Source organism: Petromyzon marinus, chromosome 48, assembly GCF_048934315.1.
Source record: "Petromyzon marinus isolate PM22_M1 ecotype Great Lakes invasive population chromosome 48, UKy_Petmar_22M1.pri1.0, whole genome shotgun sequence".
Classification (NCBI taxonomy): domain Eukaryota; kingdom Metazoa; phylum Chordata; class Hyperoartia; order Petromyzontiformes; family Petromyzontidae; genus Petromyzon; species Petromyzon marinus.
Genome location: NC_133714.1, coordinates 6,546,648 through 6,573,866, shown reverse-complemented (window position 1 = coordinate 6,573,866; position 27,219 = coordinate 6,546,648). Strand labels below are relative to the sequence as shown.

Below are 27,219 nucleotides of genomic sequence, written 5' to 3'. Positions count from 1 at the left end.
CTTCTGGCGTGTCTTTTATCCGGGAGAAATAACGGCAGGCATGATTGATCAGCTCCTTTTGGAAAATGAGAGTTCTGGTCTCTCAATAATAATAATAATAAATACGTAATACGGGTTTAACGCGCAGGCTTTTGCGACCAATATTATTCATAGTAAAGGTTTTCGGGTGAGCAAGAAAGGTTCGTCACGTGAACAAAACGCGCCAATTAGTGACTGCTTCAGCCCACCGGTGTGTTGGAGAGTGAATCCACGACGTTTACAATCTGAGTAGTACGACATTTCGCTGGTAATTACATCAACCAGCATCATCATCGGGCGAATTGGCAGAATAGTGAAGCAATGCACCTGCTTCCGGTCTTAAATAGAGAAATATGACGTCATCGCTATATATATAACACGAATTTACAGTCATTTGTAAATCCACTGCTGGATGAAAGCCTTCCACCATGTGATGTGGATTCATGGGGAGTTGTTCAAGCATACTTCACCACTGCCGGTAAGCGCAAGTTGGTGATGGGAGGCCGACCAGAACCGGTTTTGACATCACTTGCCACGGATGTTAGCCGTGGCCGGGGAATCGAACTCAGGTCGCCGAGTGAGTTGGGGTAAAGGCGTTTACCACTGAGTCGCCTCTCTCTGGGATCATAACCTGGTCTTAAAAGAAGAGCATTGAGTTGAATATTGGAATTGAGTGTAACAAACTAATTAAAATTACGTTCTTAAAAACATCAGACAAAAATGTAACATTTAAATTCGCGTGTGCAAGTTGGTGCCACATAGAGCCAGTATCGTTTATTTGACAGCGAGATCAAATAAACCCGATGACATGTGTGAAACATCGTTCCTCTTTGGCAAGAGTGACCTGGGACCCATATCTTAAACAGAACGTCCTTTACCCATAAAATCTGTCAGTTCAGCATAAATTTTGAAGCAGGCCCTGATTCCGCTGATGAGACACCGTCCGGCGAAAACTGGTCCAGAATTTTGCTTGCATTTGAACCAACGCCGCTGGAATGTACGCACTCCCAGAATGCCGTTGGGCAGATGGGTTGTGTAAGAATTGTTTTTTTTAAAATAAATATATATAAATGGGGAGAGAGACGGATATATGGTGTCGGCTAGTCTATTTTTATTTGCGTGACAAGTGACTCGGTGATTCCGCTGCCGCGCTCCGCGTCGGCGGTGGCGCGCAATCACAAAAGCCAACAACCAAACGCTCAACGCGTTCGTAAAAAAAGAACAGTGTGTGAGGCCTTACAAGGAAACAAAATGTATAACGGGTCACAATTGGGGAAACTGCCCTCCCGCACGGCTCATGAAGCCGGGCCATGTGTTTTTTTTAATAGGCTGAAACTTAGCCTATTATTGATGAATGAGTTGAGTTTTTCCCCTACCACTTTGTCCGTGAATAGTCCCCGCAACGACGCGGGTGATTTAAATCGCATTCAAGGGTTTACGCCGCTCCAATTTTGAGGATAAAAAAACCTACACACGTGCGTATATATATACTATTTACATTGAAACCAATCGCGAACCAAATGCAAATTTCATTAAAATTTTTACAAAGATTGAACCGGGCTAAAGCAAATAAGAAAAAAAAAATTGGGTTTAACATAGTTTTTCTTGGGTTAGATCACGATCTAACCCAAAAAAAAACCAAAATATTCAATGCAAGAAAAATGATGTCATCTTCGGAAAGGAAAGTCATCAGCGTTGCGGCTTACCTTCCCGTAACAATCTTAAATTTTAAGATGGATAAAAGAAGTAAACGTTCTTCTTATTTATTTCGTTTACCACTTACCTTTCTCGTGCGATTCGTTGCACGCTGATGAACTTTACTTTGTGCTCGCGGTCGCGAATTTACTCGGCGCAGTCGGCGTTCGCCGCTCGGGGCGTGACGGGTTTTATTGTTTTCATTCCCCTTTGTTTTCATTCCTGTTTGTTTAAATTCCTGCGTATTTCATTCCAGTTTCCGTTCCTATTTTCATTCGTGTTCGCTCCGTGATCCCCCCCCCCCCCGCTCCAGCACCGTTACCATTCCCCGCCACTATCGCTGAAGGGAGTGACGGGTTTATTGTTTTCATTCCCCTTTGTTTTCATTCATATTTTCATTCACGTTCGTTCCGTGCCCTCCGCCCCCTGCCCCGGTACCATTCCCGCTCCGCCGTGATGTGTAACCGGTTCCCCCTTTACCGTGGGCGATATCGGCACGTGAAATAAAAACGCCGATTGACCTGATTTGTTTTCGGCAATCGCGAGGTGAATGGAGAAAACTTGCAACGGGAAATTCGTGATGAAATGTTCACAGATTGCCTGAGGCATAGCCGCGTTACTACGGTCAAAAAACAAACCGCGGTCTAATCAAATAATTCCGCACGGGGGTTTAAGCATCAAACGTTACTGCTGTCATCAAGGGGAGAAAGAAAAGGAAACAGATGTGTCTCTCGGAGTAAATATTCATCAGCACGTTAAATGAGGTTAATGCTGCATAATAATACTACTGAGGGCCATGCGCAGCCGCTCAAAGCCAGCCACACGGGGCCCGGTGAGTTATTAACATTCCTCACCATTTACATTAAGAGTCAGATATTAGAATTGTCGCTCAGAGTTAAGTTTCCCCTCAACATAGGCTCATGAAATCACGTGACGTCCACACAACTACACTCAGCCTCCCCGTGTCCCCTGGGCTACAGCTCCCCCACACAGCTACACACTCAGCTCTCCCCGTGTCCCCTCAGCTACAGCTCCTCCACACAGCTACACACTCAGCTCTCCCCGTGTCTCCTTGGCTACAGCTCCTCCAGACAGCTACACTCAGCCTCCCCGTGTCCCCTCAGCGACAGCTCCTCCACACAGCTACACACTCAGCCTCCCCGTGTCTCCTCGGCTACAGCTCCTCCACACAGCTACACTCAGCTGTCCCCGTGTCCCCTGGGCTACAGCTCCTCCACACAGCTACACTCAGCCTCCCCGCGTCTCCTCGGCTACAGCTCCTCCACACAGCTACACTCAGCCTCCACGTGTCACCTGGGCTACAGCTCCTCCACACAGCTACACTCAGCCTCCACGTGTCACCTGGGCTACAGCTCCTCCACACAGCTACACACTCAGCTCTCCCCGTGTCTCCTTGGCTACAGCTCCACCACACAGCTACACACTCAGCTCTCCCCGTGTCTCCTTGGCTACAGCTCCTCCACACAGCTACACACTCAGCTCTCCCCGTGTCTCCTTGGCTACAGCTCCTCCACACAGCTACACACTCAGCTCTCCCCGTGTCTCCTTGGCTACAGCTCTTCTGCACAGCGCCGTGAGTGAGCGAGTGAGCTCGCGAGCTCGTGAGCTCGCGAGCTCGCGACTGAGTGAGCGCTCACGCTATCTCCTGGCGAGCGCAGCTTGTAGAAGGGCTGCACGTAGAACCACGACCCCTCGTTGCCCGCGCCGTCCAGCGTCACGCGCATGGCATTCTTCTCCAGCAGCGCCGGCAGCCGCTTGTTCACCGTCAGGTACTTGTTGCTCTTGATGTGCAGCAGCTGGGCGAGGCGCGGGGGCGGGAGAAGGAGGAGGTCGTCAACAAGAATCAAGATTGGCACCAAAGGGCAAAGTCGCCGATGCCAGCTCCGTGCCTCCGCGCTGCCAACGTGTCCAACCCTCCGCCAGGTTTCGCGGCCGTTGCGCCGTAGATGCGTGACCGCAAGGATCTGCCCGAGTAGCCTCCCACCGTCTCTGCTCTTTGGCTCACACAGAGACCTCGCCGCCCCCGCCCGCCCCCGCCCGCACCGCCGCCCACCCATAGACTCACAGAGAGACCCACAGACTCGCACAGGGACCATTTGTCCTACAAGTCTCCAACTATCTTCTCTCGTTGGGATTTTCCAGTCGCATAACGAGCCTGGGGGAGCGAGGGGCTGCCTTTGCCAAAGCCCCGAGTTGGGGCCCCCTGTGGCAGCCACCGTGAGCTTTGTTTTCAACAACATTATTGGGACCCCCACCTGACAGCAAATCACAAAGGATAGCTCAACGAAGTGGCTTATCACCGTGCGGAAGAGTAGACCAAACGCCCTCTGGAGATCACTCTAGCAGAGGAAGGACCTTCCGCCCATAGTGCGAGGTGGGGGGGGGGTGCAGACAGATTGGCGAGTGGGCGGTTGGAGGGAGGAGGTTTATTTTCAGCGAATGCATTTCATTTGCTGTCACCTAAACACCCGTTAAGCCACGCGATCGACTGTGTGGAGAAGGGCGGTAGGTTAGGACCCTGGGCAACTCTGCGCTGCTGGCCTTGAGGGCGGTTTTTGTTGCTGTTGCTGTTTTGTTTAACAGAATAAATCTCGAGCTGAATCGACAATCGAATTTGCGAGCAGCGGGGGTGTGAAATTGCCGCTCTCACTTCAAAGCCCCCCGAGGATCCGCCCGCTCCGAGACTTGATGAGATTATTTGCAACGTCACATCGCCTTTAACCCCCCCCCCCCTCCCTCCCCCACCACTGACTCTGAGCCGCAAACACCGCGGCGGTTTCAAACACGGGGGGAGCTGCGTGGATCGTAAATGAAACGCGCAGCCCAACTTTGGTGGATGGGTTAGATTCTTCTTCTTTGGTTCTTTCGGTAAAGTCACGTAGAATGAGAATAAAATAATAAATTGATAAAATAAAATAACACAATAATATTCTCACGACGTTTCGGCCACAACACAAGCGGCGTGAGAATATTATTGTGTTATTTTATTTTATCAATTTATTATTTTATTCTCATTCTACGTGACTTTACCGAAAGAACCAAAGAAGATGAATCATTGCAGTCACGAAAGCTTTAAATCGGGTTAGATTCTGTCCGTGGTTCGCTAATGTACGGTACAGCCAACAAGGTACGATCGGGGGAAAAAAAAAATCATTGCAACCGGGTCCTGTCCGGGTTTTAGTAACGGAGCGTCGGACGTGACACGCAAAGTGCTTGGCTGCAAATGAACCACGATATCTCGCTGATCTCGCCAAGGAGCATAAACCAGCGTAGCCATCGAACAAGGACGGCGGTCACCGCATCGTGCGGCGCTTTCAGATGCGCTGCTTCTGCGGCCGTCTGGAACGCTCTTCCTTCCGAAAAATTAGGAAGCCACTGGAGCTATGCACTTTGAAATCATCATCTAGATTGACAAACTCATTTCTTTAGAACTGCTTTTCGTGTTTAGTTTGCTGTCCTTCCCCCGCACCTCCGATTCGCACGGTTGGCTAAGTACGGCGAGAAGGAAGTTCAAGGTACAAAACTACAAATGATCATACCTAGGCTAATATTTAGCGGGTGAATTGAATTCTGGAACACGTCCCGAATGTCTTCTCGCTTTCCGTCCGAAGGTGGCGTTAACGATGAACGTGGAGAGAGAGCGAGTTTTATTTATTCATTATTTTCCCATACTCTCTTGACTGCAAACACAACCGCTTAATTATTTTGTTCCAACTCTAAGGACGATATCGACGAGCAGATCGGGGTTCCAATTCCCGGGCGCCGCGTGGGAGGAGTTGAATGTTCTCCCCGTAACGATACGCGTTCAGCGGGGGGACGGAATCGGGAGGTCGTTTCTTGTTTGTGTAGAAAAGAAAAAAAGGTTAAAGTGATTTCCTGCCGCTCAAGCGACGAGCCGATGGCTTGGTGGCCGTCGCAGAGGTGATATGTTAACTACCTCGCCTGGTTTACAGGAGGTCGTGTGTTAGATCCCGACCCTGATGCCTGCTGTATATTAACTACCTCATCTGGTATACAGGAGGTCGTGTGTTAGATCCCGACCCTGACTCCTGTTGTATATTAACTACCTCATCTGGTATACAGGAGGTCGTGTGTTAGATCCAGACCCTGACGCCTGCTGTATATTAACTACCTCGCCTGGTATACAGGAGGTCGTGTGTTAGATCCCGACCCTGACTCCTGCTGTATATTAACTACCTCGCCTGGTATACAGGAGGTCGTGTGTTAGATCCCGACCCTGGTTCCTGCTGTGTATTAACTACCTCGCCTGGTATACAGGAGGTCGTGGGTTTGATCCCGACCCTGACTCCTGCTGTATATTTGGAGTTTGCGTGTCTCTCTCTCTCATCACGATGGTTAGGAGATATCAACTACCTCGCCTGGTATACAGGAGGTCGTGGGTTCCATCCCGACCCTGACGCCTGTTGTATGTTTGGAGTTTGCGTGTCTCTCTCTCCCTGTTGTCACGATGATTTTTCTCTGGGGTCCTCCGGTTTTCCTCTCCACATTTAGAAACGTGCGTTTTAGAGCATTTGGCTGCGATACATTTCCACATGACGATGAGCCACTTCCTTGAGCTATACAGCTCCATAGCTCCAGCTATATAGCTCAGTGGGCCTGACCTGCAATTTTATTTTAAAATAATAGTAAATAAAAAAAAAGATCTCCCACTCACAGCTCTCCGAGACGCCGGTGGAAATTCCACATTTCCATCGGACACAGCCACCATCGACTTCCCCGCCAAGTGGTCCGTTATTTTATCGACCCCCCCCCCCCCCCCACCCGGGGGTGATGATGTGCCGAGTCGACCTTTCGATCGCGAGCCACTCGCTCGCTCGCTCGCTCGACCGCTGGAGCAACCTGGGCAGGTTTTGCGTACCGCAGGCCTCAACGAAAACGCAATTTCATGAACCCCCCACGGGGACCTCACGCCACAAGCGATCAGAGTGGCCGCCCGAAGGCAATGATCTCTGATAATGGAAATCGCCGCACGGCTGCCCGTGACCTCCCTGGTCCTGCCCCGTACGTGCGTGTGTACGCAACCAACCGTGCCAATCGGAGAGGCGCCGGGGGAAGGACAGGGAACTAAAGGCGAAAAGCAGTTCTCGAGAAATTATTTAAAAACACAGAGCTCCCGGTGGCTTCCGAATGTCGGTAGGAAGAGCGTTCCAGACAACCACCTCGCCGCTTTGTGGCAGACGTGCACGGTTCGAATTTTAGCGGCCGCCCTGATTAATACTGCGGCGTTTATAAACCCTGGACAATAGAGCAATTGCTACAAACGACTACCGATCGAGGTCGAGCGGAGAAAGCCCGACAGTCACGGAGCGCATCGTAACGCTGTCGCTCGCAGGAGGTCAGCGTTTAACAACCGTCTAGAATTTGTTTAGCAGTGGCCCATGTCGTGCTCCCCCCCGTCCCCCTCCACCGCCCCCCCCCCCCCCGCTCCCCCCCACCACCACCCCCCACCACTCCGATGACCCCATGACCCCGTGCCCGCCTCCCCCCACCCACCTGCACGACGTTGCCATACTGGATGACGGTCCCCAGCAGCTTCCGGTTCTCCGTCTCGTTTTGCTTTTTCTCCAGCTCGGCGGCGTGCTGCACGCGCGCGCACACACACACACACAAAAGACAAAGGACCCCCGCGTAGCCTTCAACGCGCTGTCGGGGGGCAAGTGGTGCTCCGGGAGTAGCACTGACGAAGGCCCGCAACGTCACGTGCGGAGGCGGCCTGGCCAGCAACACGCCCGGCCGCCTTCGTCTCCCCAATGCGCATTGCCCCAGGTACTCGTTCAAGGCTGATTCGACCTAAGAGAGGCCGAGAACCGGTTGCGGTGAACGAGAATCGAACTCGGGCTGCCGGGTTCGCAGCGCGACGCGCTGATCGCCGCACCACCGCTCCAAAGACAACGATCCCCCTTATAGCCTTAGCAGACTGTTGGGGACAACTGCTGTCAGTGAGCACCTATGAAGGCTGCCAAGGCACACGATGTTTACACACCGCAAGCAGGTGCTCATTCAAGGCTGAGTCGACCTAGGGGAGGCGCAGGACCGGTACAGATAATCGTCACTGGTGTTGGCCGTGAGCGGGAATTATAATCGGTTGGCCGGGTTCGTAGCGCTCACCGCTACAACTACCGCCACAGCTCCCCACACACTCGCGCTCACACACACACATGAAATAAACAGAAGCATAAACACGGACACACACAAACACAATTAAACAGTCAATTACATTACCATGCAAGTGGGTACATAAACAAGAGCGCGGTGGGGGGAGGGGGGTAAACGTTCCCGTTAAATTAAAATTCAGAATCCGAATCTTTTTTTAGAAGGCAGGAGGAATCCGATGATCTTTGAAGCTCTTTTGTCACAGATGTCCAGTAAGGGGGGTGGGGGGGGGCGGGGAGGGGGCGGTAAGGAGGTTACAACAACACACAATTCCAAAATAATCACCATTGCAGAGTACCAACCATCATCATCATTAGCAGCAGCAAGTATCAAGCAGCACAGTCCATCTTCATCATCATCATCACCAGCAGCAGTGGCGGTCACGGCGGCATTTCGAAAGCCCTCCTAATTTCTGTCAAAAGTCTGCGGTCCGCTTGGGAATCGCTAATAGACCATTAGCGAGTTGGGGGGTGGGGGGGGGAGTGGGGGGGCGAGTGGGGGGTGGGCTGCCTGTGTGACGAGCGATGACGAGGCCACCTGACCTCCGGGCGACCTCTGAGGCTCGCGGATTGCGAGCAACGGGGGTCGCCCGCGGAAACGCGCCGTCCGTGCGGTGATCCACAAACCCTCGGTCGTCTCCACGGTGCCCGATCACGGGCCACGTGCGGCGAAGCCAAACCACCGCCGCCCGGTGGACGTCCCGCTCGGTTTTTTGCGTTCACCGGGCGAGAACCCGAGAGACCAAGATATCGGGTCTCACTTGCGCTACAGCACCGCTATACTTCCGCTGACCACAATCAGCATCACCACCATCATCATCACCACCACAATCACCATCATCATCATCGTCATCACCACCATCATCGTCATCATCTTGCGTGAATTTGAGAGCGAGTTGTTTCGCGTCTTGCCGCTGAAGCAAAGGCGAGACGCGAATCAACATCGCGGGTTCAGATAATTTGGCTGCTAGAAAATTCCACGTGATAAGCCACTTCTTTGTGGCCAGGTCGATTCCGAAAAAGAGCTATATAGCTCAGTGGGCATTACCTGGTAAAATGAAAAAAAAAAGTTAAATTTAGCATTCATTCGTGACCTGGGTATGTATTGCAAACCGAACGACTGTTAAAACGAAATCTGCACCTCAATTTTCCTGGCTGGCTGCTGGCTGGGCTCCTCTCCACCGAAGCTAGCTGGGTAACTGGCTCAACGGGATTTTCCGTGAGGCAAACAAAGATTGAGTTGAAACTGCGGAATGATACGTTCAGAGGACGTTTAATAATAACCATCACAGATAGCGACACCAGAGACGTGAGAGTAACTAATACAGAAGATCGGCCACGGTTTTTTTTAAACTCCTCTCACGGTTATTGTTTTTAACGTGTGCCCCTATGAACGCAATTATTTATCCAGAATATTCTTTACATCCTGAGGGGGGGGGGGGGGGGAAATAAAATTTTATAATAATAATGATACCCCCCCACGGTACATATTATGTTGCCACTTGATATTATCTTGGCATTTCACGAGGACTGTGAGAAGCGCGTGAACACGATGACAGCCGCCCCCCCGTCTCTTGCGTTCCGCTGCAGGAGCGACGGGTTCTCTTCGAAGCGTAAAAATAAAATTTAAAAAAACATCAAAATAAAGCAAGCAAAATCCCCTTCGTGCAGACAAGAGCCCAAGTCGGCAAGAGGCATCGCGGCATCCGGGACTTGCGATGCATTTTTATTTCCGCCCACGCTGATGGCATTGCCGCAACTCTCTGTTTCCCAGCTACACCAAGACCCCCCCCCCCCCATCATCACCCCCACCCTACTCCCCCCCCCCACTCCCCACCCCCCCCCCCGCCCCCTCCCGGTGAGGTTTAATGGATTTTTATTCTGCTCATGACAACTCAATGTGATGCCCGACGCCACGGAATCGCAAAGATGTGCAACAGACATCAGCGCGAGAGGAAACGCAGCACGCGTGCATCAGAGACAATCATATAATGTTCTATGAGTCATTTGTATTTATATAGGGTCTTAATGCGATACACGCAATAATCTCGATGCTGTACAGGTACAACTCTTTGTATCAAATGTTAAAATAATAACGATTCAAGCAAGCCTCACTCTGATGCTGATGAGCCACCGTGTGTCAAAAACGGCCTCGGATGTTTGCTTGTCCTGATTCAATGCTGATGAAATTTTGCACGGGCGTGTGACCGATGGAATGCGTAAGACATCTTTATTTTATTTTGTACGTGGAGAGACGGATGTGTGCACGAGACAAATGTATTGCTGTTATTTCATTACAATCGGATTATCTAAACTAATTTATAGAGTGCCTTAAATCAAATTGCTTGACATAGCTTGCACAACGGTGACAGAATGGAATTATGTAGTTGATAGGGGCAGTGCTGCAATGATTGAGCAATGAGTGACAGCGATAGAGGGGTGCTTGAGGGATCACGGAAGGGTGAGGGAGGGACGGGAAGGAGTGGAGGGACGAGGGGAGGGAAGAGGAAGAGAATGGGCGATGGAGGAGAGGTGAGGCTTGAAGAGGAGGGGGACTGATTAATGTACAGGGGCAGTGCTGAGTTTATGGGCAGTGTTGAGTCTATGGGCAGTGTTGAATCTATGGGCAATGTTGAATCTATGGGCAGTGTTGAGTCTATGGGCAGTGCTGAGTCTAGGGGCAGTGCTGAGTCTATGGGCAGTGTTGAGTCTATGGGCAGTGTTGAATCTATGGGCAATGTTGAATCTATGGGCAGTGTTGAGTCTATGGGCAGGGTTGAGTCTATGGGCAGTGTTGAGTCTATGGGCAGTGTTGAGTCTATGGGCAGTGTTGAATCTATGGACATTTTGAGTCTATGGGCAGTGTTGAGTCTATCGACAGTGCTGAGTCTATGAACAGTGTTGAGTCTATGGGCAGTGTTGAGTCTATATGGGCAGTGCTGAGTCTATGGGTAGTGTTGAGTCTATGGGCAGTGTTGCTCAATGTACAGGGGAAATTGATTTCAGTGGAGGGGTGCAAGGAAGGAGAATGACCGAGCACGCGATTGGGCACGCGGAGAAGGAAGGACCACGAGAGAGAGAGAGAGAAGATTGAGACCTAAGATGACGAGAGGAGGGGACATGGAAGCGGATGAGACAGACGAGGTGGGGCTAAGGCCATAGGAGAGATAATGCGTCGCTCATCGTCAAACATCACGGAGAGTGCGACGAGTGCGTGCGAGCACACGCGGGAGAGAGAGAGAGAGGGCGACGTGAAATGGAATTGTGAAAAAAAGTTTGGATGCGTTATTAAAACCGATAGACGCACAATCCAAGCCGAACATCTAAAACACGACCTGATCGGGAAGTACCTCCTACTCGCTCGACTCACCCGTCAACAGCACCCCGCAGCACGCGTGCTATGAAGCAGGGCCATTGCCTGAAACGTCGCCGATTATTTATATATATTTATATGTTAAGGACCGCGGCGTTGCCGACGGTCGTGTTGGATTATTTATTTCCCTGTGCACGTGCACCACTGCCAACGCCGCAGTATCCCCATCACCAAATGCGATTTGTTTTTCCCTACAAGTGGCACGCCGAAATATCAAAGGCCAAAGATCCCTCACCCCACCCCACAACCGTAGAGGCTGAACAGACATTTGGGGCAAGTACGTGGCGACGTCTGTGCACACAAAGTGCACCTGGCACTCATTCGAGGCTGCATTGGCCTAGGCGGAGGCACAGGACCGGTTAATGTATACTCATCGTATACTCATCGGCACCGGCGTTGGTTGCCGTGACCGTAAATCGAACTCTGGTCATCCGGGTTCCTAGCGTAGTGGGCTAACCACTACGCTATCGCTTACCCGCTTATAAATATGATATATTTCACGTACATAAAGATACCCCGTATAGCCTTAATAGACTGTAGGGGTCAGTGCTGTTAGCGAGCACCTATAAAGGCCGGCACGGCACACGAAGCGGGTGGGTGGCCAACACCACGCCCGGCCGCCTTTGTCTCCCCAGTGACGATGTTTACACATAGCACCAGCTACTCATTTGAGGCTGAGCCGACCTAGGGGAGGCCCAACACTGGTTCAGACATTCGTCACCGATGTTGACCGTGAGCGGGAATCAAACGCTGGTCGCCGGGTTCGTAGCGCAGCGCGCTAACTGCCCGCTCCGCTGCCGCTCCCCACACACGCACTCGATCACAGGCAGAATGAAATATATAGAGAATGAAATGTGTGGAATCTGCATCTAAGAATAGCAGTGCATGTCTTCACCCGTGCAAGAAACTAATGATCTGGCGATGCTGCTGCTGCTGCTGCTGCTGCAGAGTGTCGGGGCGGGGTCTGGACAGGGATTCAAATCCAGGAATTCCCGGCTTCAGAGTTCCGTGCGAGGACTGCGGCACAGATGAAGAGGGTGGGCGGACGCGGGAGACTGACGAGAGAAGCACAAACAGATTGCAGAGGACGACCGACGGTGCACGTCTTCCTGGTGGTCAAATGGAAAACGGCAGGGGGAAGATGAAAAAAAAATCTTATCAAATCGCGGCTGGTAATGCCCAAACGAGCCGTAGATTGGAGCAGCGGAGCGGAGGGAGAGCTTGGGGCCCACCAGGGGTGGGGTTGGTCTTGGGTGGGGGGGGGGCGGGGGCGTGTGGGGGGGATCGGGGGAACGGGGGCAGGATGTCTGTTCACCCACGTCTACCACTCGCAGCTGAGCGATATGAGATTGGGGTCCAAATACATTTCGATTTAAAGCTTTCGTGACTGCAAGGATTCATCTTCTTTGGTTCTTTCGGTAATGTCACGTAGAATGAGAATAAAATAATAAATTGATAAAATAAAATAACACAATAATATTCTCACGACGTTTCGGCCACAACACAAGCGGCCTTCATCAGGTGAAGGGGACGAGACTGTCTGGAGGACAGGCGAGCGAGACACAAGAACATTTTGGCAGGAAAAAATGCGGACGATTAAGTGATTTGGGTGTCCGCTGCCGATTCCCTGTTGGCAGGGTGTGGGGTGGGCAGGGGGGCGCACGATTGGCACGAGCAGAACCGACACATCGTTAACTCATCCCGCCCGGGGGCTCACCAATTCGTTTGAAGTCCGCTTGTACCGCATGTTGGACTGCAAGGAGGTGAACATCCCCGGCGCGTCGCTTGTGGATATCCGATGGGACGTTGAGAGGGGGGGTGTGGAGGGGGGGAGGTGGTGATGCCGGGCCCAGAATGCGCCGCGGTTCTTGTGTCTCGCTCGCCTAACGGTGCCCCCACCCCCCCCCCACCCCCCACTGTGCTCCCATTCAAACACCGATCCATCGCCGGCAATGGCGTCGATAGTCGTGCCGCGCTGACGCCCGTGTCGGTGTACGACGGACGGCCCCCCTCGTGCAAACCCACGAGTGGACGAAGGCCGGCTCACGCCGTACGTTCAACCCCTTTCGCACGCGTACCGTGGCCGACCGTGATAAATCCGAGGTGCCGGTGTGAGCGGGAGGAGGCGGGGGGGGGATGGAGGACGACAAAAGTAAACACAAGCTGCGCTTGCATAGCAGCCACCGTGGACCGCGCGTGACGATCCACAGAGTTCAAGTCCCTGACCCCAAAGAGAACCGCTTTGCTTGCCGCCGGGGTTGATTCAGAACGAGGGGAATGAGCGTGACGATCCACACAGTTAAAGTCCCTGACCCCAAAGCGAACCGCTTGCGTGCTGCCGGGGTTGATTCAGAACGAGGGGAATGAGCGTGACGATCCACACAGTTCAGGTCCCATAAACCTCCCCTCGCCCCTTCCTCCGCCTGGTCCGCCCACCCGCGACCCCACGGCGCGATTTGTGACCGACACACAACTCGCGGATTCTTCTTACTTGGACAAGTTTTTATTTTTTTATTTTTTTTATCCGAGACCGAACTAAAAAAAAACGCAAAACCTCCGTCGTGCGAGTGAGAAGAGTTTTCCAAAGTTATGAAACAAAGTCCATCGAATTATCTTGATGAAACGCAGGATTTGGTCGTGAATATTGTATATATGAGTATTAAAAAAATACAAAATCCGAGGTTAAAGGTGCCAGATTTAGCATTGCTCATCGGCATCAGTGGCACGGGATCAAGTTCCATTCTCATTATAACGGGCCTCAAAACTTCGCCCCGTGCGATGAAAATTACTCGCAGAGAGCGCCGCCGTGACGGGCAGACGGAGCCACAGGCAGGACAAGCGTCTTGGTAATTACAACGAGTTCAATTTGCAACGGTGCCACCGCTGCACAGTATTGGCTCGCCTTCGAAGAGAGAGAGTGAGAAGACGACTTAGAGGCGCGAGGAGGAACCACAGACGAGCGGGGAAGACAGCAGCAGTCAGGCGGTGATTGCTCCAAGCTCTGCGGTCCTCTACATATTCACGTGCTACCTGCCAAATCGTGAAGCGCTTACACGTGGGAGAAAGGAAAGAAAAACACCTGGGCACCTGGAGAGGATAAAAAAAACCGTGCGTGCGAGGGGGGAACACTCTATCCCGTACAGCCGGAACAGGCAGAGTGCGCACGCTTTGCAGCACTGTCATCTGCTGGCAGAGCCAGGGCACGGGCGCCTCCGTGATGCCCACGGCAGGGCAGTTTCGCAACATGTGTGTGATCCACAAACCCCCATCGCAGCCTCCACAGTTCTGGATCGCGGGCAGCCCACATGCAGCAGCGTAGCCACCACCGCCGGGCTTTACGGTAGAAAAGGAGATGAGGGCCTGCTGTGCTGTCTATGGTCATCACACTCAAACTTACAATCTAGGGGGACGCCGATTCAATCCTACGATTCTCAAATGCCACCCCCGCTGCCTCCAGGAGAAAAATTGCCGCACCGCAGTTTGGCGGATCGGCAGTGTGTCGCACGTGGTGGGGTAAAGTGTGGATAAGCCCCCCGCCTCTTCTGATGCTGTACATCTGGCCAGAGTGGGAAGAGCAGACCACAATACCTGGCAGAGTTCGCTCGAGTGGTGGGGGGCGGCGGTGGGGGGGGGGGGGGGTCGGAGGGGGGCTTCCGCAAACTCAGAGCCTCCTCGGTTCGCCATAAACATCGCACAGCACGAGTCATCCGCTCCCCACAGCGAACGCGCGACCGTGTGTGCGTGCGTGCGTGTGTGAGCTAGTGCGTGTGCGCGTGTGGGTGGAGTGGTCGTGCAGCGGTAAGCGCGCTGCGCTACAAACCCGGCGACCCGAGTTCGATTCCCGCTCGCGGCCAACAGCGGTGACGATAACCTGAACCGGTCCTGGGCCTACCTCTAGGTCGACTCAGCCTCATCGACACTCGGTGAGCCAAAGGTGGCCGGTCGTGGTTCTGGCCACCAACCCCCACCCCCCCACTCCCCCCGTGCGTGTCCTGTGCAGGCCTTCATCATCGGTGCTACTCGCTAACAGCTGGGCAGGTGTGGGTAGGGAGGAGCAGGGAGCAGGAGGAGGAAGGGCGAGGGCAGATGAGATGGAGGTGGTTGTTTTAAGGGAGGAATGGAAGCAGGTCGGTGAAGATGATTGTTTTATGCGCATTGGGAGTTTGTTCCATTCATTATCCCGAGGGAAGCCTCTCCCGAGTCTCAAGACTGCTCTGCAAGAGGGCCCCTGCGATGGGGATGGGTTTGATAAATTTCACTCATTGTGAAGCGGGAGGCATCCAGAGGCTTAAACAAGCAAGTGCAGTGATTAATAATAATAATCACCACGCAGGTTCACGACATCGTTCTAACTGCTAAGTAAAGTTTGTGGACGTGGGGCACGGGGTGGTGGTGGGGGGGGTCACGACCACGTTCCGCAATCCACGCGGGCCGCACGAACCTCCAGACAGCAGCGGCACGAGGAGGGGGCCAAGGAGGTGATTCCGAGTAGGATTTCAAATTTTTCACGGTCGGTTTATTCTTAGTTTTTTTTTTTACTGCTGAGACGGCCTTATATGGCCGTCCGCGTGCGCGCGTCTGCCTTAGTTCAGGGTGGGCCGTTGCTAACGGCGAGATATTTACACCATGAGCTGGGCACCACCACCACCAACAACAACAACCGCCAGCGTTCCCGTTGTTATCACCCCCCCCCCCTCCCAGCCACGTCCCCACGCTCACAATTTGCCGGTGCCGGTAGATCTGGTCCGAGTCAAGCGACGCAGGGATTTAACCCCCGTCGCGATTAAACCGTGGGTTCCCGCATGCAGCGAGCTGACGGCGTTGAGCCCCGTCGTCATGGCAATCATACCGATACGTCTATTTTATTAAATTGATATATATGTTTTTTTTTAAAACTCAATTCAGCCCAATTCCAACTGTCGAGGAGGTGAATGCAATGTGACGTGCATCGGATGATTGACACGCGGTGAACCAGAGACAGAGAGCAGCATCAGCGAGCAGCTACGAAAGGGCCGCCGTGGTAGAGAGATGTTAACTACCTCGCCAGGCATGCAGGAGGGTCTTGGGTTCGATCTCGACACTGACGCCTGACTATTTGGAAGTTTGCACCGTTCTCACCGTGGTCGCGTGGATTTTTCTCCAGGTCCTCCGGTTCTTTCCCTTCACGCGTGGAATCTACAACCTGCTATAAATGTGCACGTGAAGATACACCCCTTCGTTGAGGTATCATTTGTCGCTTCTGAAATAAGAGCTATACTGTATAGCTCAGTGGGCCTTACCTGGTAAAATATTAGCTTTTATGTTTGTTAGTTTAAACATTCTGATTCTGATGTACCTCATCACTGCAGCAGCTCCCTTGCTGCTGTTGATCCACGCCATACGCACTAAGTCACTCGTTTAAGGCTAAGTCAACCTAGGAGAGGCCCCCGAAGAAGAAAAAAAAACCCCACGTGATCCAACTCTGTGGAGGCAAAGGTTGGTGGATCACGAGAAGAGCTGCAAGACTCCCCAACCCGGCTGGGCTTGCGTGCGGAGCAGAATGCAGTGGGTTCACAAACTCATCTCCATATGCGTGGTGGCTGAATCATTTACAAAAGGAAGACGTCAAACATCCCGATGTGCAGGAGCCTACCGACACCTTTCGATTAGCATGGTTGGCTCCGTACGGTTCGGACAAAAAATGTAAACATGCATACATACATAGGAGAACGAGTAGCAAAGGCTCAACGAGGCTTTTTGCAGATTGATACAGTGAGGGCGTTATTATTATTATTGCGGTTATGCTGTTATAGTATCATTAGTACAGTAGTATGTGTGCGTAGCACTGCGGTGGCAGACATTGCACTAACGAACCTGGTGGGACACCTGGGCACGTTTCCCGCTGACGGCCAACACCAGCGGTTGAGGAGCCGGACCGGTACCTGGGCTTCACCTAGGTTCGACTCAGCCTCACACGACCACTGTGCCTGGTCTGGTGTGCGTGAAATAAGAAGCGCTGGGGAGACAAAGGCGGCCAGGCGTGGCGCTGTCCACGCCACCACCTCGTGCACCGCACCGGGCTTCATGGAACGCTCCGTCCGCGCTACCGTACCAGCAACCGGCACGTGACCCAACAGTCTGTGCAGCCTAATTTTTTTTTTTGTCGGGATCTTTGTCATTGTATCATCACACACCCACTGACCCAAAATAATAAAAATACACAGATCCTCCACCCACCCCCCCCCCCCCGGCATAGCCTTTAACTGACTAGGGGCAAGTGGTGTTAGCAAGCGTCTACGACGGCCGGCACGGCAGACGACGGGACACGAGCGGGTGGCTCCGCCGCCTTTGTCTCCCCGAGCGCCGATGTTTTACAGGCGCCGCGGCGGGGGGTCACTCGTTTAGTGAGCGCGTTGTCGACCTCCGGGCAGGGCCCCCGTCGTGCCGCATTCATCGCCGACGTTCGTCGCGAGCGGCCATCGGACTCGGGAGGGGGTGCCCGGGAGCTTCCGAGGCGCAGCGGTGTGCGCCAAACCCCACCACCACCACCACCACACCACCACCACCACCACCACCACACCACCACCACCACCACCAATCCACACGTGTGCGCGCACCCGTGACACACGTCGCTGGAAGCACGCACGCACGACTGCCTTGCATGGCGAGCGAATGAAGCGAGCGCAGGAGGAGGATGAGGAGGATGAGGAGGAGGAGGAGGGGGGGGGGAGCATGCGGTTATTGTTAACGCCAGAGCTTGGCGGTTCCTGCGCCCCTGTGCTCTGGGAAGAGAGAGCGAGAGAGCCTTTAATAGCTGTAGCGGTGCACTGCGCTGCCTAAATATGGCTATAATCCCAAGCCACGGCTTACATGTGGTGTGCCGCATGTTTACTCTGTCCCCAATTCCTCCGCCTCTGCTGCCATAAGACAAAAAAAAATTCTCCCCAATCCCCCCTCCCCCACCCATCACCGCCAGCCACCCACCCACCACCACCACCACCAAAGCATCTCGTCGACTCCGCGCATGCACGGCACTGACAGACGCGCGCGCCGTGTAACGCGCGCGCGTACGCACCGGTAGGCCGACGAGTCAGAACACAGATCAAAGACAGCCTTGAGAGCAGGCTGTTGCGGCGAGTGCTGTTAGCGAGCACCTATGTAGTCCGACACGGCGCATGGGGTGGGTTGGTTGGTATGGTTCGAGCCACAGGCCGGCAGCCTTTGTCTCCCTCGAATCGATGTCTAGCACACCGCACCAGGGTACTCGTTCGAGGTTGAGTCGAGCTAAAGGGAGGCCCAGGACCGGTTCAGATCAATCGCCACCTGGTGTTGACCGTGAGCGCGAATCGGAAACTCGGGCGTGCCGGGTTCGTAGCGCAGCGCGCTAACCGATGCGCCACCGCTCCCCCCACGCCGAAGAGAACACGTGCGCATGCATACATACGTACATACGTAGGCAACACACGTGCGCTGTACATGTGCCGAGACGCACGTGTGATCTTTGCAGAATGCACGCACAAGCGCACAGGCGTAGCACCCCGCATCATGTACAATGTCAATGTACAATGTCAATGTCTTCGTAGAATGCCGGCTGACAGCACCTTGCCCTGTAGACTGCGCAGGCTGCACGGCGCGGTGGGGGTCGGCGGGAGAACCTTTGTCTTTGTAACATTACACAACATGCACACAGACCCACACACAGACAAAGATCCCCCCGTATAGCCTCACCGGACTGTCGGGGCAAGTGCTATTTAACGAGCAGCACCTATGAAGGCCGGGGGGTTTTGGGGTGGCCAGCAACCACGCCCGGCCGCCTTTGTCTCCCCAGTGGTGATGTTTACACACCGCACCGGGCACTCGCTTGAGGACGAGTCAACGCGCACACTGACCCTCATCATCAATCATCCCTGGTCAGTCTATCAACTGCTGGATGAGTGTATCTTCATCGTCCAATCGCGGACGGCCTCCTGCTCAACAGCCACGGTCTATCCACTGCTGGATGAATGTTTGCTCTTCATTCTCATCAACCATGGGTTATCCACCGCTGGATGATGGCTTGATCACACCCATCACCACGATCATCATCAACCTTGGTGTATCCACTGATGAATGAAGGCCTCCACATCACCATTATCATCAACAGCTGAGGTCTATCTAATGCCAGATGAAAGCCTCATCATACCCATCATCACGATCATCAAGCATGGTCTATCCACTGCTGAACTACTGCCCCACCCCCCTCCACCGACGCCATCACCTCCACTCATCACGGCGCTGCGATGCCCGGGTCTGACACCCATCGCTTGTGGTCAATGACGCGGCGCTACAAAAATGTTATCGTAACCTGCGGGCGGCGGCATGCAGTTAACCCCCCCCTCCTCTCCGAGACGCGGCCCTGGAGATGTCCGACCGCAGGAGAGAGGCACCGCTGAACTGTTACGGACGGGCGATAGTCTTGAAGCTCGGGGAGAGAGGAGAGCGGGCTTGCAAGCGCTCACATTCGCTCTTAAAACCAAACTAAACTTGTAAGTTATTTTGTTTTTTAACCAGGTAGGGCCGACTAAGCTATGGAGCTCTTTTTTCAGAGGCGACTTAAGACGCGCATCTCTGGCCGTCTGGAACGCTCTTCCGATATTGAGAAGTCACTTTTAAATGTCGATTGAAAACCCGTTAAGAACTGTTTTTAGTGTTTAGTTTGTTGTCCTTCCTACCGCACCCCCGATTAGCACGGTTGGCTAAGATTTGGCCGCAAATGACAGCTCAACAAAGTGGCTTATCGCGTGGAAATTCATAACAGCCTAATACTCTAAACGCATGATGTTGATTCTAAATGTGGAGGGTAAAACCGGAGGAGCGGGAGAAAAATCCACGCGACCACGGGGAGAGAAACACACAAACTCCAAATATACAGGGGTCAGGGTCGTAATCGAACCCACGACCTCCTGTATACCAGGCGAGGTAGTTAACATCTCCGAGACACCGTTTTGCTACCGGGTCCAATGGAACACATAGCGTGTGCTCGGATCATTGTAAATCCACTGCTCAATGTGGGCCTCCCCACGCCGTGCCTGATGAGCATAACGATCAGAGTAATGGTGAGGGTGATGACATCCGGGCAGTGGTGGTGGCTGTGCTGCTGCACGTGTCTGCCTGTATTCCAGCACTGCGTAAGCAACAGTGGGGGGTTGGTGGATCAGCGCACACACAGATGATGCGACACTCCCTTCATCTTTATTCTTAGCTCTTTCGGTAATAGCTAACATTTTCATGGAGAAATTTGAGACTGACGCCATCCAGACTGCCACTCTGCGCCCAACCTTATGGAAGAGGTACGTGGATGACACTTTTGTCATCTGGCCACATGGCCGGCCTGCTCTAGACCAATTCTTCGACCACATAAATTCCATACACCCAGCCATCAGATTTACCATGGAAGTCGAAAAAGATGGCAAGCTACCTTTTTTGGATGTCCTAATTAAAAAGAGACCTGATGGTTCAATGAGCCACTCTGTCTACAGGAAAGCTACCCATACGGATGCTTATCTGAAACCGGATTCCCACCACAATCCATCACAGAAGAATTCTCTCATCAAGACTCTGTATCATAGAGCCCAATGCATATCCGACCAGGAACACATACGCAGTGAACTCAAGCACGTACACCAAGCTCTTAAGGCTAATGGTTACTCCAACTATACAATCCGCAAAGCTATCACTCAAACCATGAAGAAGGGCCCTCTTGAGGAGCCTTTCAAAACCATCACTTTACCCTACATTGCGGGGATCACAAAAAAGATCTCCAAAATCTTGAATAAACACAAGATCCAGGTCCGTTTCAACACATTACATAAAATCCTTGATCTGGTTCCATCTGTAAAAGATGTGATTCCGGACATACAGTACCCTGGTGTCTACAAACTAAGTTGCCTCTGTGGTAGTAGTTACATTGGAGAAACAAAACGCCATGTCTCGGACCGCATTCGTGAACACAAAGCAGACCTTAAACATGGTAGGATCAACACCTCGGCCGTGGCAGATCACTGTTATAATTCAGTAGGCTCACATGACATTGACTTCTCCAAGACAGAGGTTCTTTGTAAGCCATCTGGCTACCATGAGAGATTCGTTCATGAGGCTATCCACATATACAAGCACAGAGACAATTTCAAACCGAGAAGATGGATTCTGGCTTAGCAATCATTGGAAGGATTTGATAAACCATTTCAGGTCTTAATTGATTGTTCACGCTTACGGTGGCTTTCAGACAGCATACATTAATTTTTCGTCTCCCCCCTCCTCTTTTCAGAACATAGTTGGACTCGCCCAAACGGTTTTAAATAAATAAATACAAACCGTTTTAAAATAAATAACTAAATGCGAACTGCCACTTCTTTCAAATGTTTCTTGCCGTTGGTTTTCACACCTGATGATGACCGTTTGTGTTATGGTCGAAACGTCGTGAGAATTTTAATTGTTTTATATATTTTATTATTTTATTGATTCCCTTCAACGTGACTTTACCGAAAGAGCTAAGAATATGAATTACTGCAGTCACGAAAGCTTTAAATCAAAACTCCCTTCATCGTGAGCGTCCTGGATGTGCCAATACTGTGGGTCGCCAGGAGAAAGAGGAGAAAGCGGTTGAGCAAAAATGAGGACTCGGCACGTTAGATAAGGTCATAGAGAAGACTGTCGCTGGTGTAGGCCAATCAGTTTCAAAGACAACGCATATATATTATCAGAGCGTGTTTGTTTGCATGTTCACAAGTACGTGTGGTTAATGCAGATTTGATTCCTTGCATAAGGTATCTATTTGGTGGTTTGAACATCTGGACACCTATTGTATAGCGAGACAGGGTAAATCTATTCTTATTACTCCGCATGTTCAATTTGCACGGTGATTGAGCATTTCTCCCTCACACTCGTTGGCATTCTACTATGATGATGAATGATAGTTACAAGCAGAAACTGAAGAACACCAGCATGACGATAATTATTCTAATTATTATTGTGATAATTTTTGATAATTATTGATCAAGATAATTAGTATATTTATTGATGGCGATATTTATTATCGTGATAATTATTTATCATTATAATTATTGATCAAGATAATTAGTATAATTATTGATGGCGATATTAATTATCGTGATAATTATTGATCATTATAATTATTGATCAAGATAATTAGTATAATTATTGATGGCGATATTAATTATCATGATAATTATTGATCATTATAATTATTGACGAAGATAATTAGTACAATTATTGATGGCGATATTTATTATCGTGATAAATATTGATCATTATAATTATTTTATTAATGACAATTATTTGGATAATAGAACCTTACGGCAGGACCCTGGGGTCCCATAAGCCCCCGGCTCTCTCATGAACTGCGTTGCGACGTCATTTTATGTCTGTTTGAAGGCGAACGACACGGCAATCTGTTCCTCTCGACGCGCTCTACGCGACGCGCGAATCAAACTTTCAAAGTTTTGTTTCTTCTGCCCATTCGTCCTCGCCGCTGCTGCCCTTGAACGACACGACAACGGAAGGATCCGCCCCAGGCGGGCCGAGCCGTTTCTGTGCGCGGCGGGACGGAGTCGACAAAAACATAAATTCATTAATTACGATATTGACTTTTGTTTATTCGGTACCCCGGGGTCCCGCCATGAGGTTAAATTATTGATAATTATTCAAGTTACGATGGCTTTTTCACACGAGATTTAACCCACGGCTCAGAACGCTCTCAGCGGGCCTCGCGCTCGTCCCGCTGCCAAGGCTTTGAGGCGGAGCTCGCATAGCCCCCGTTAAAACGACAATAAACAAAACTCAGCCTTCCGGGGCAACATTGACGTGAACGGATTTAATAATCCCTCTAATTATTTGGTTATATTTAATCTCGACTGTCGCTAAACATGATCACTCCGATCTAGATTTGAAGTTTTCGTGACTGCAGAGATCTTTGGTTCTTTCGGTAAAGTCACGTAGGTAGAACATTTTATTTCAATATTTTAATAAACTAAAATTTAATTTTATACCTACGTGACTTTAACGAGAGAACCAAAGAGTATGATCACTCCGATTTATTTGTTTAATGCATTCAAACATTGTCTCGGGCTTTTCTCTTTTTTTCAAATATCACCAATTATTGAATTCCCTCCTGTCTGTTTTTAGTTTGTTGTGGAAAAAATAATTGCGTCCGAACAAGATTCTGTTTTATGAAGAGTGAGTTTTGTTTTCTCTTTAAGCAAGTCTACGTCAGTTTAACACGTAGGAGGCTTTTCGAGACCAATATTATCCACAGTGGAGAGTGTTTTTTTTGCGGGTTGGATCACGTAAATATAAATGTATCGTTAAACCCGCCACCACCCGACACCAGCCAAGGAGTGAGGTTTGTCACGTAAACAAGACGTGCCAATTCGTTACTAGTTCAGCACAACGTGGTGCTGGAGAGTTTACCCACAGCATTTACAATTGTAAATGTTGTGGGTAAACTCGAATTGGCATGTTTAGAATTTCTTTCGGACCGTACGTAACCAATTGCAGGTGCTGGGGGAAGGACAACAAACTAAACACAAAAAGCAGTTCTAAGGTAATAAGTTTTCAATCTAGATTAAAAAAACACTCTATTCTGTGCTGGGAGGGCCGAAAATGTAAAACTTTGGTTTTCGGGATTTTTGTAGCTATAAGCAGAGACTCGACAAATTCCAGCTGTCTAAACCATCTCGAACATCATTATAATTTACGACTATCACTCACGGCCACCTCCTTAAGTCGTGAAGCCGGTCAATGCTGACGAGACCCAGACAGTCGAAACTGCTCCACAGTGTGCCTTGCTTAAGCAGCTGCGAGTTTGTAACATGAGCGTGGAAAAGCCACACAGGCCGACGGTATAAAACATACGTATCAAATGTGGACGCGCAGAAACCGAGCTTAGCTTATATATGCTCTCACCCATACACAGCAGATATACTGAGCAGTTCTATTGATTAACATGAGCCGTTAAGGACAGGTCTGTTAGCGAGCACCTGTTACGAAGACTACGGTAAAGGAGATGACGTTACATGCAAGCTCCCGCGGTACAAAGCGGCGTAAGCGTGAATCCGGCCCCAGGCTTCCCCCGAGGTTGACTCTTGTCTAAAATCGGCACCTGGTTTGAGATAGCTATATGAAGACAAACTGCTCACTGCAATACACATCGCCGACAAGACTGTGCATTCAAATTCAATTTGCACAAGATGACACGCGTCCACGGGGAGACATGCGTTTACGCGCGCGATTTTAATGGGATGCGAGAAATATAAAAGAATGGAAATACATTTTTATACATATATAAAAATAAATACCTCTCCAGCCCTGTCTGTCATAGTCTGATTTGTATGCGGCACGGATCTCGGGAGTTTTGGATGACACGATGGATTAGGGGATGGGGAGAGAGGGGGGCATGGGGCTATGGGGGGGGGGGCGGGCGGGCGGGGGTTGATGAGGAAGGCATCAGCAGCAGCACTTTGCACAGAAATTACACTGGACGGTGTATCTGGCGCTTGTAGTAATTCAGGCCTCTTCTCTCTTTCCCTTCGCCCCGGAATATTTTCCCCACGTCGCCACGAGACCGAACCACCTTGTCCGGCCAGGAGTCTCGCAGAGCAGCGCGATCCACCACCGTGTTGGAGAACGGTCGACGGAAGCGGACGCTACAGCGCTACCTCCGAGATCCTCTCGGGTACCATCTGGTTCACACGCACGGTTGAGTAACGGTACTTTCCCACGCGACAGTCCAGCCGCTATTTTAATTCTCAAGAGCTGGAATTTAACCAACTTTAATCAAGCGGGTTGGTTTCTCCCTGTAATCATTGGTGACCGGCCTGTGACCAACACATTCCTGCGGAGGGAGGGAGCTGGTAGGAGCGTTGGGATGCTCGGTCAGTGGCCAGGGTCAACGGCGGCACCACGTGGTGTATTCCGCAAATATGCCCGACTGTGAGGGCGGGCACAAGCCGGCGTGAGTAGGTTAAATGTTGAGTTTTGTAAGGGCACCACGGGGTGACCAGCCCCTCCCCACACAGCCCCACCCCTCCCACTCCCCACCCAGCCCCACCCAGCCCCTCCCCACCCTCCCCTCCCCACCCAGCCCCTCCCCACCCTCCCCTCCCCACCCAGCCCCTCCCATCCCATTTTTGGATGCACGACGGACGGACAGACACAATAATCCCCTGTGGGCTGGTGTAACCAGGAGGTTCCTACCAGTATTAACTCGCTACACTAGAGACCCCCGTTTGATTACAACTCAGTCTCTGTGAGTCTATGGGTGACCACGGACATCTGTGAAAAAGAGCTTCGTAGCTCATCGGATTTCTTCAGGATGAATAAATTAAGATTCTGATTCTAATAAAGATTATGATGCAAAAACCCATTGGTCTCCGCGTGAGTCTATGGGTCTCTGTGAAAGCCATTGCTGGTTGAAGGCCATCAACTCACTCCACTAGAGAACCCAGTTTAACCACGGGCAGCTGAAACCTGGATTCGAACCCAGGAACCCCAGCGTTGCCAGCTACAGCGCTCTGACATCCGAGCCGCCAGGCCTACCAACTGTTGATGCTTTGTTCGCCGCGTGATGTCAGTGATCGTCCAGCCAACGTTTCCCTCTTCCCCTCTCCTCCTCCTCCTCCTCACTCGCTCGCACAGGGGAGCTCTGTCCGGTGCCTCCGGTCGCAAATTCAATTAAAAAAAAGGAGAGAAGAGATGCCCTACGCTTAAGAATCCTTTAACAAACAAAATCCATTCTGAAAAAAGAAAAAAAAAGAATCCACCGGAGAGAGAGAGAAACGAATGTTAAGAGGCCAACCGCGTGCGTGGCTTGGCGCTCGACACGAGCGTCTCCACGGCGACGCGTCGCTTGCGGATGAACAAGCCGCTCGTTTGTGTCGCCAAACGCCCTCGCTCTGCGGCGTCCTGGGACATTGCCATTTAGCGCCGTCCAAGCCGAGGGGTTCATTGAAAAGTGTCCGTGCATCATTCTCTGGCTTTCAATCCCGTAACAGGCGCCGGAGGTTGGGCGGGCGCCGTTAAGATCGCTCGGATACCGACGATTCAACGCGGGCGAAACTTGAGTGTGAAGTCTTGTCGCAACTAGCGACTGACCCCGTTGAAGACTGGCAAACGTGATCAAACCACCATTGCCCCAACTTGGAAAGTCCAATCCAGAGCAAAGAGGGCAATTCATTAATACGCAAAAAGGATTTGGCCCTGACTGCTACCCCCATCAGCTTTCATACTGTTAAATAAATACTTCCATTGACTAAACGCGTGTTGGAGAGCGTTACGTAATGCACGTATGTGCACAAATATTCTTTTGGCTTGGTACTGTCTGGCCCTGTGGTCGTGGAGATCCATGGGGACATGGAGGACGGCACGCAGGGCCAGCCGCGGTTTAGGTCGTCGCGTGGTGGCGTTGGCGGTGGCGGTGGTGGCGGCGATGATGGCGGCGGTGGTGGCAGTAGTGGTGGCGGTGGTGGCGGTGGTGACGGTGCCGATGATGGCGGCGGCGACGATGGCGGTGGTGGCGGTGGTGGCGGTTATGGCGGTGGTGATGACAGTGGCGGTGGTGAGATTAATGAGCCATGCCCTCATTTATCTTCGTTGCCGACCGAGGTGGCGTCGTGGCCACGCGAGGGAGGCGTTTGTGCCGCCTCGTTGAGTGCCCGTCAGAGCGTGCGCGCGCGTGTGTGTGTGTGCGTGTGTGTGTGTGCGTGCACGTGTGTGTGTGTGTGCGTGTGGGGAGCGGTAGTGTAGCGGTTAGCGCGCTGTGCTATGAATCTGGCGACCCGGGTTCGATTCCCGCTCACGGCCAACACCAGTAACGATTATCTGAACCGGTCCCGGGCCTCCCCTAGGTCGACTCAGCCTCAAATGAGTACCTGGTGCAGCGTGTAAACATCGCCACTAGGGAGA

General features: G+C 51.6%; 1 protein-coding gene across 4 annotated transcripts in view; it reads right to left on the bottom strand.

The window, feature by feature from the left end:
* LOC116952798 (inositol 1,4,5-trisphosphate-gated calcium channel ITPR1-like) overlaps positions 1–27,219 on the bottom strand; it is a 275,732-nt gene that overhangs the window by 190,477 nt on the left and 58,036 nt on the right. For 3 of the 4 annotated variants that reach the window (XM_032972456.2, XM_076074483.1, XM_076074484.1), the window contains exons 4-5: positions 7,249–7,335; positions 3,372–3,530 (exon numbers count right to left, since the gene is read on the bottom strand). In XM_032972456.2, the coding sequence (XP_032828347.2) occupies positions 3,372–3,530; positions 7,249–7,335 (246 nt within the window). The remainder of the gene's footprint in view (positions 1–3,371; positions 3,531–7,248; positions 7,336–27,219) is intronic. The other variant, XM_076074485.1, reaches the window with a different exon arrangement.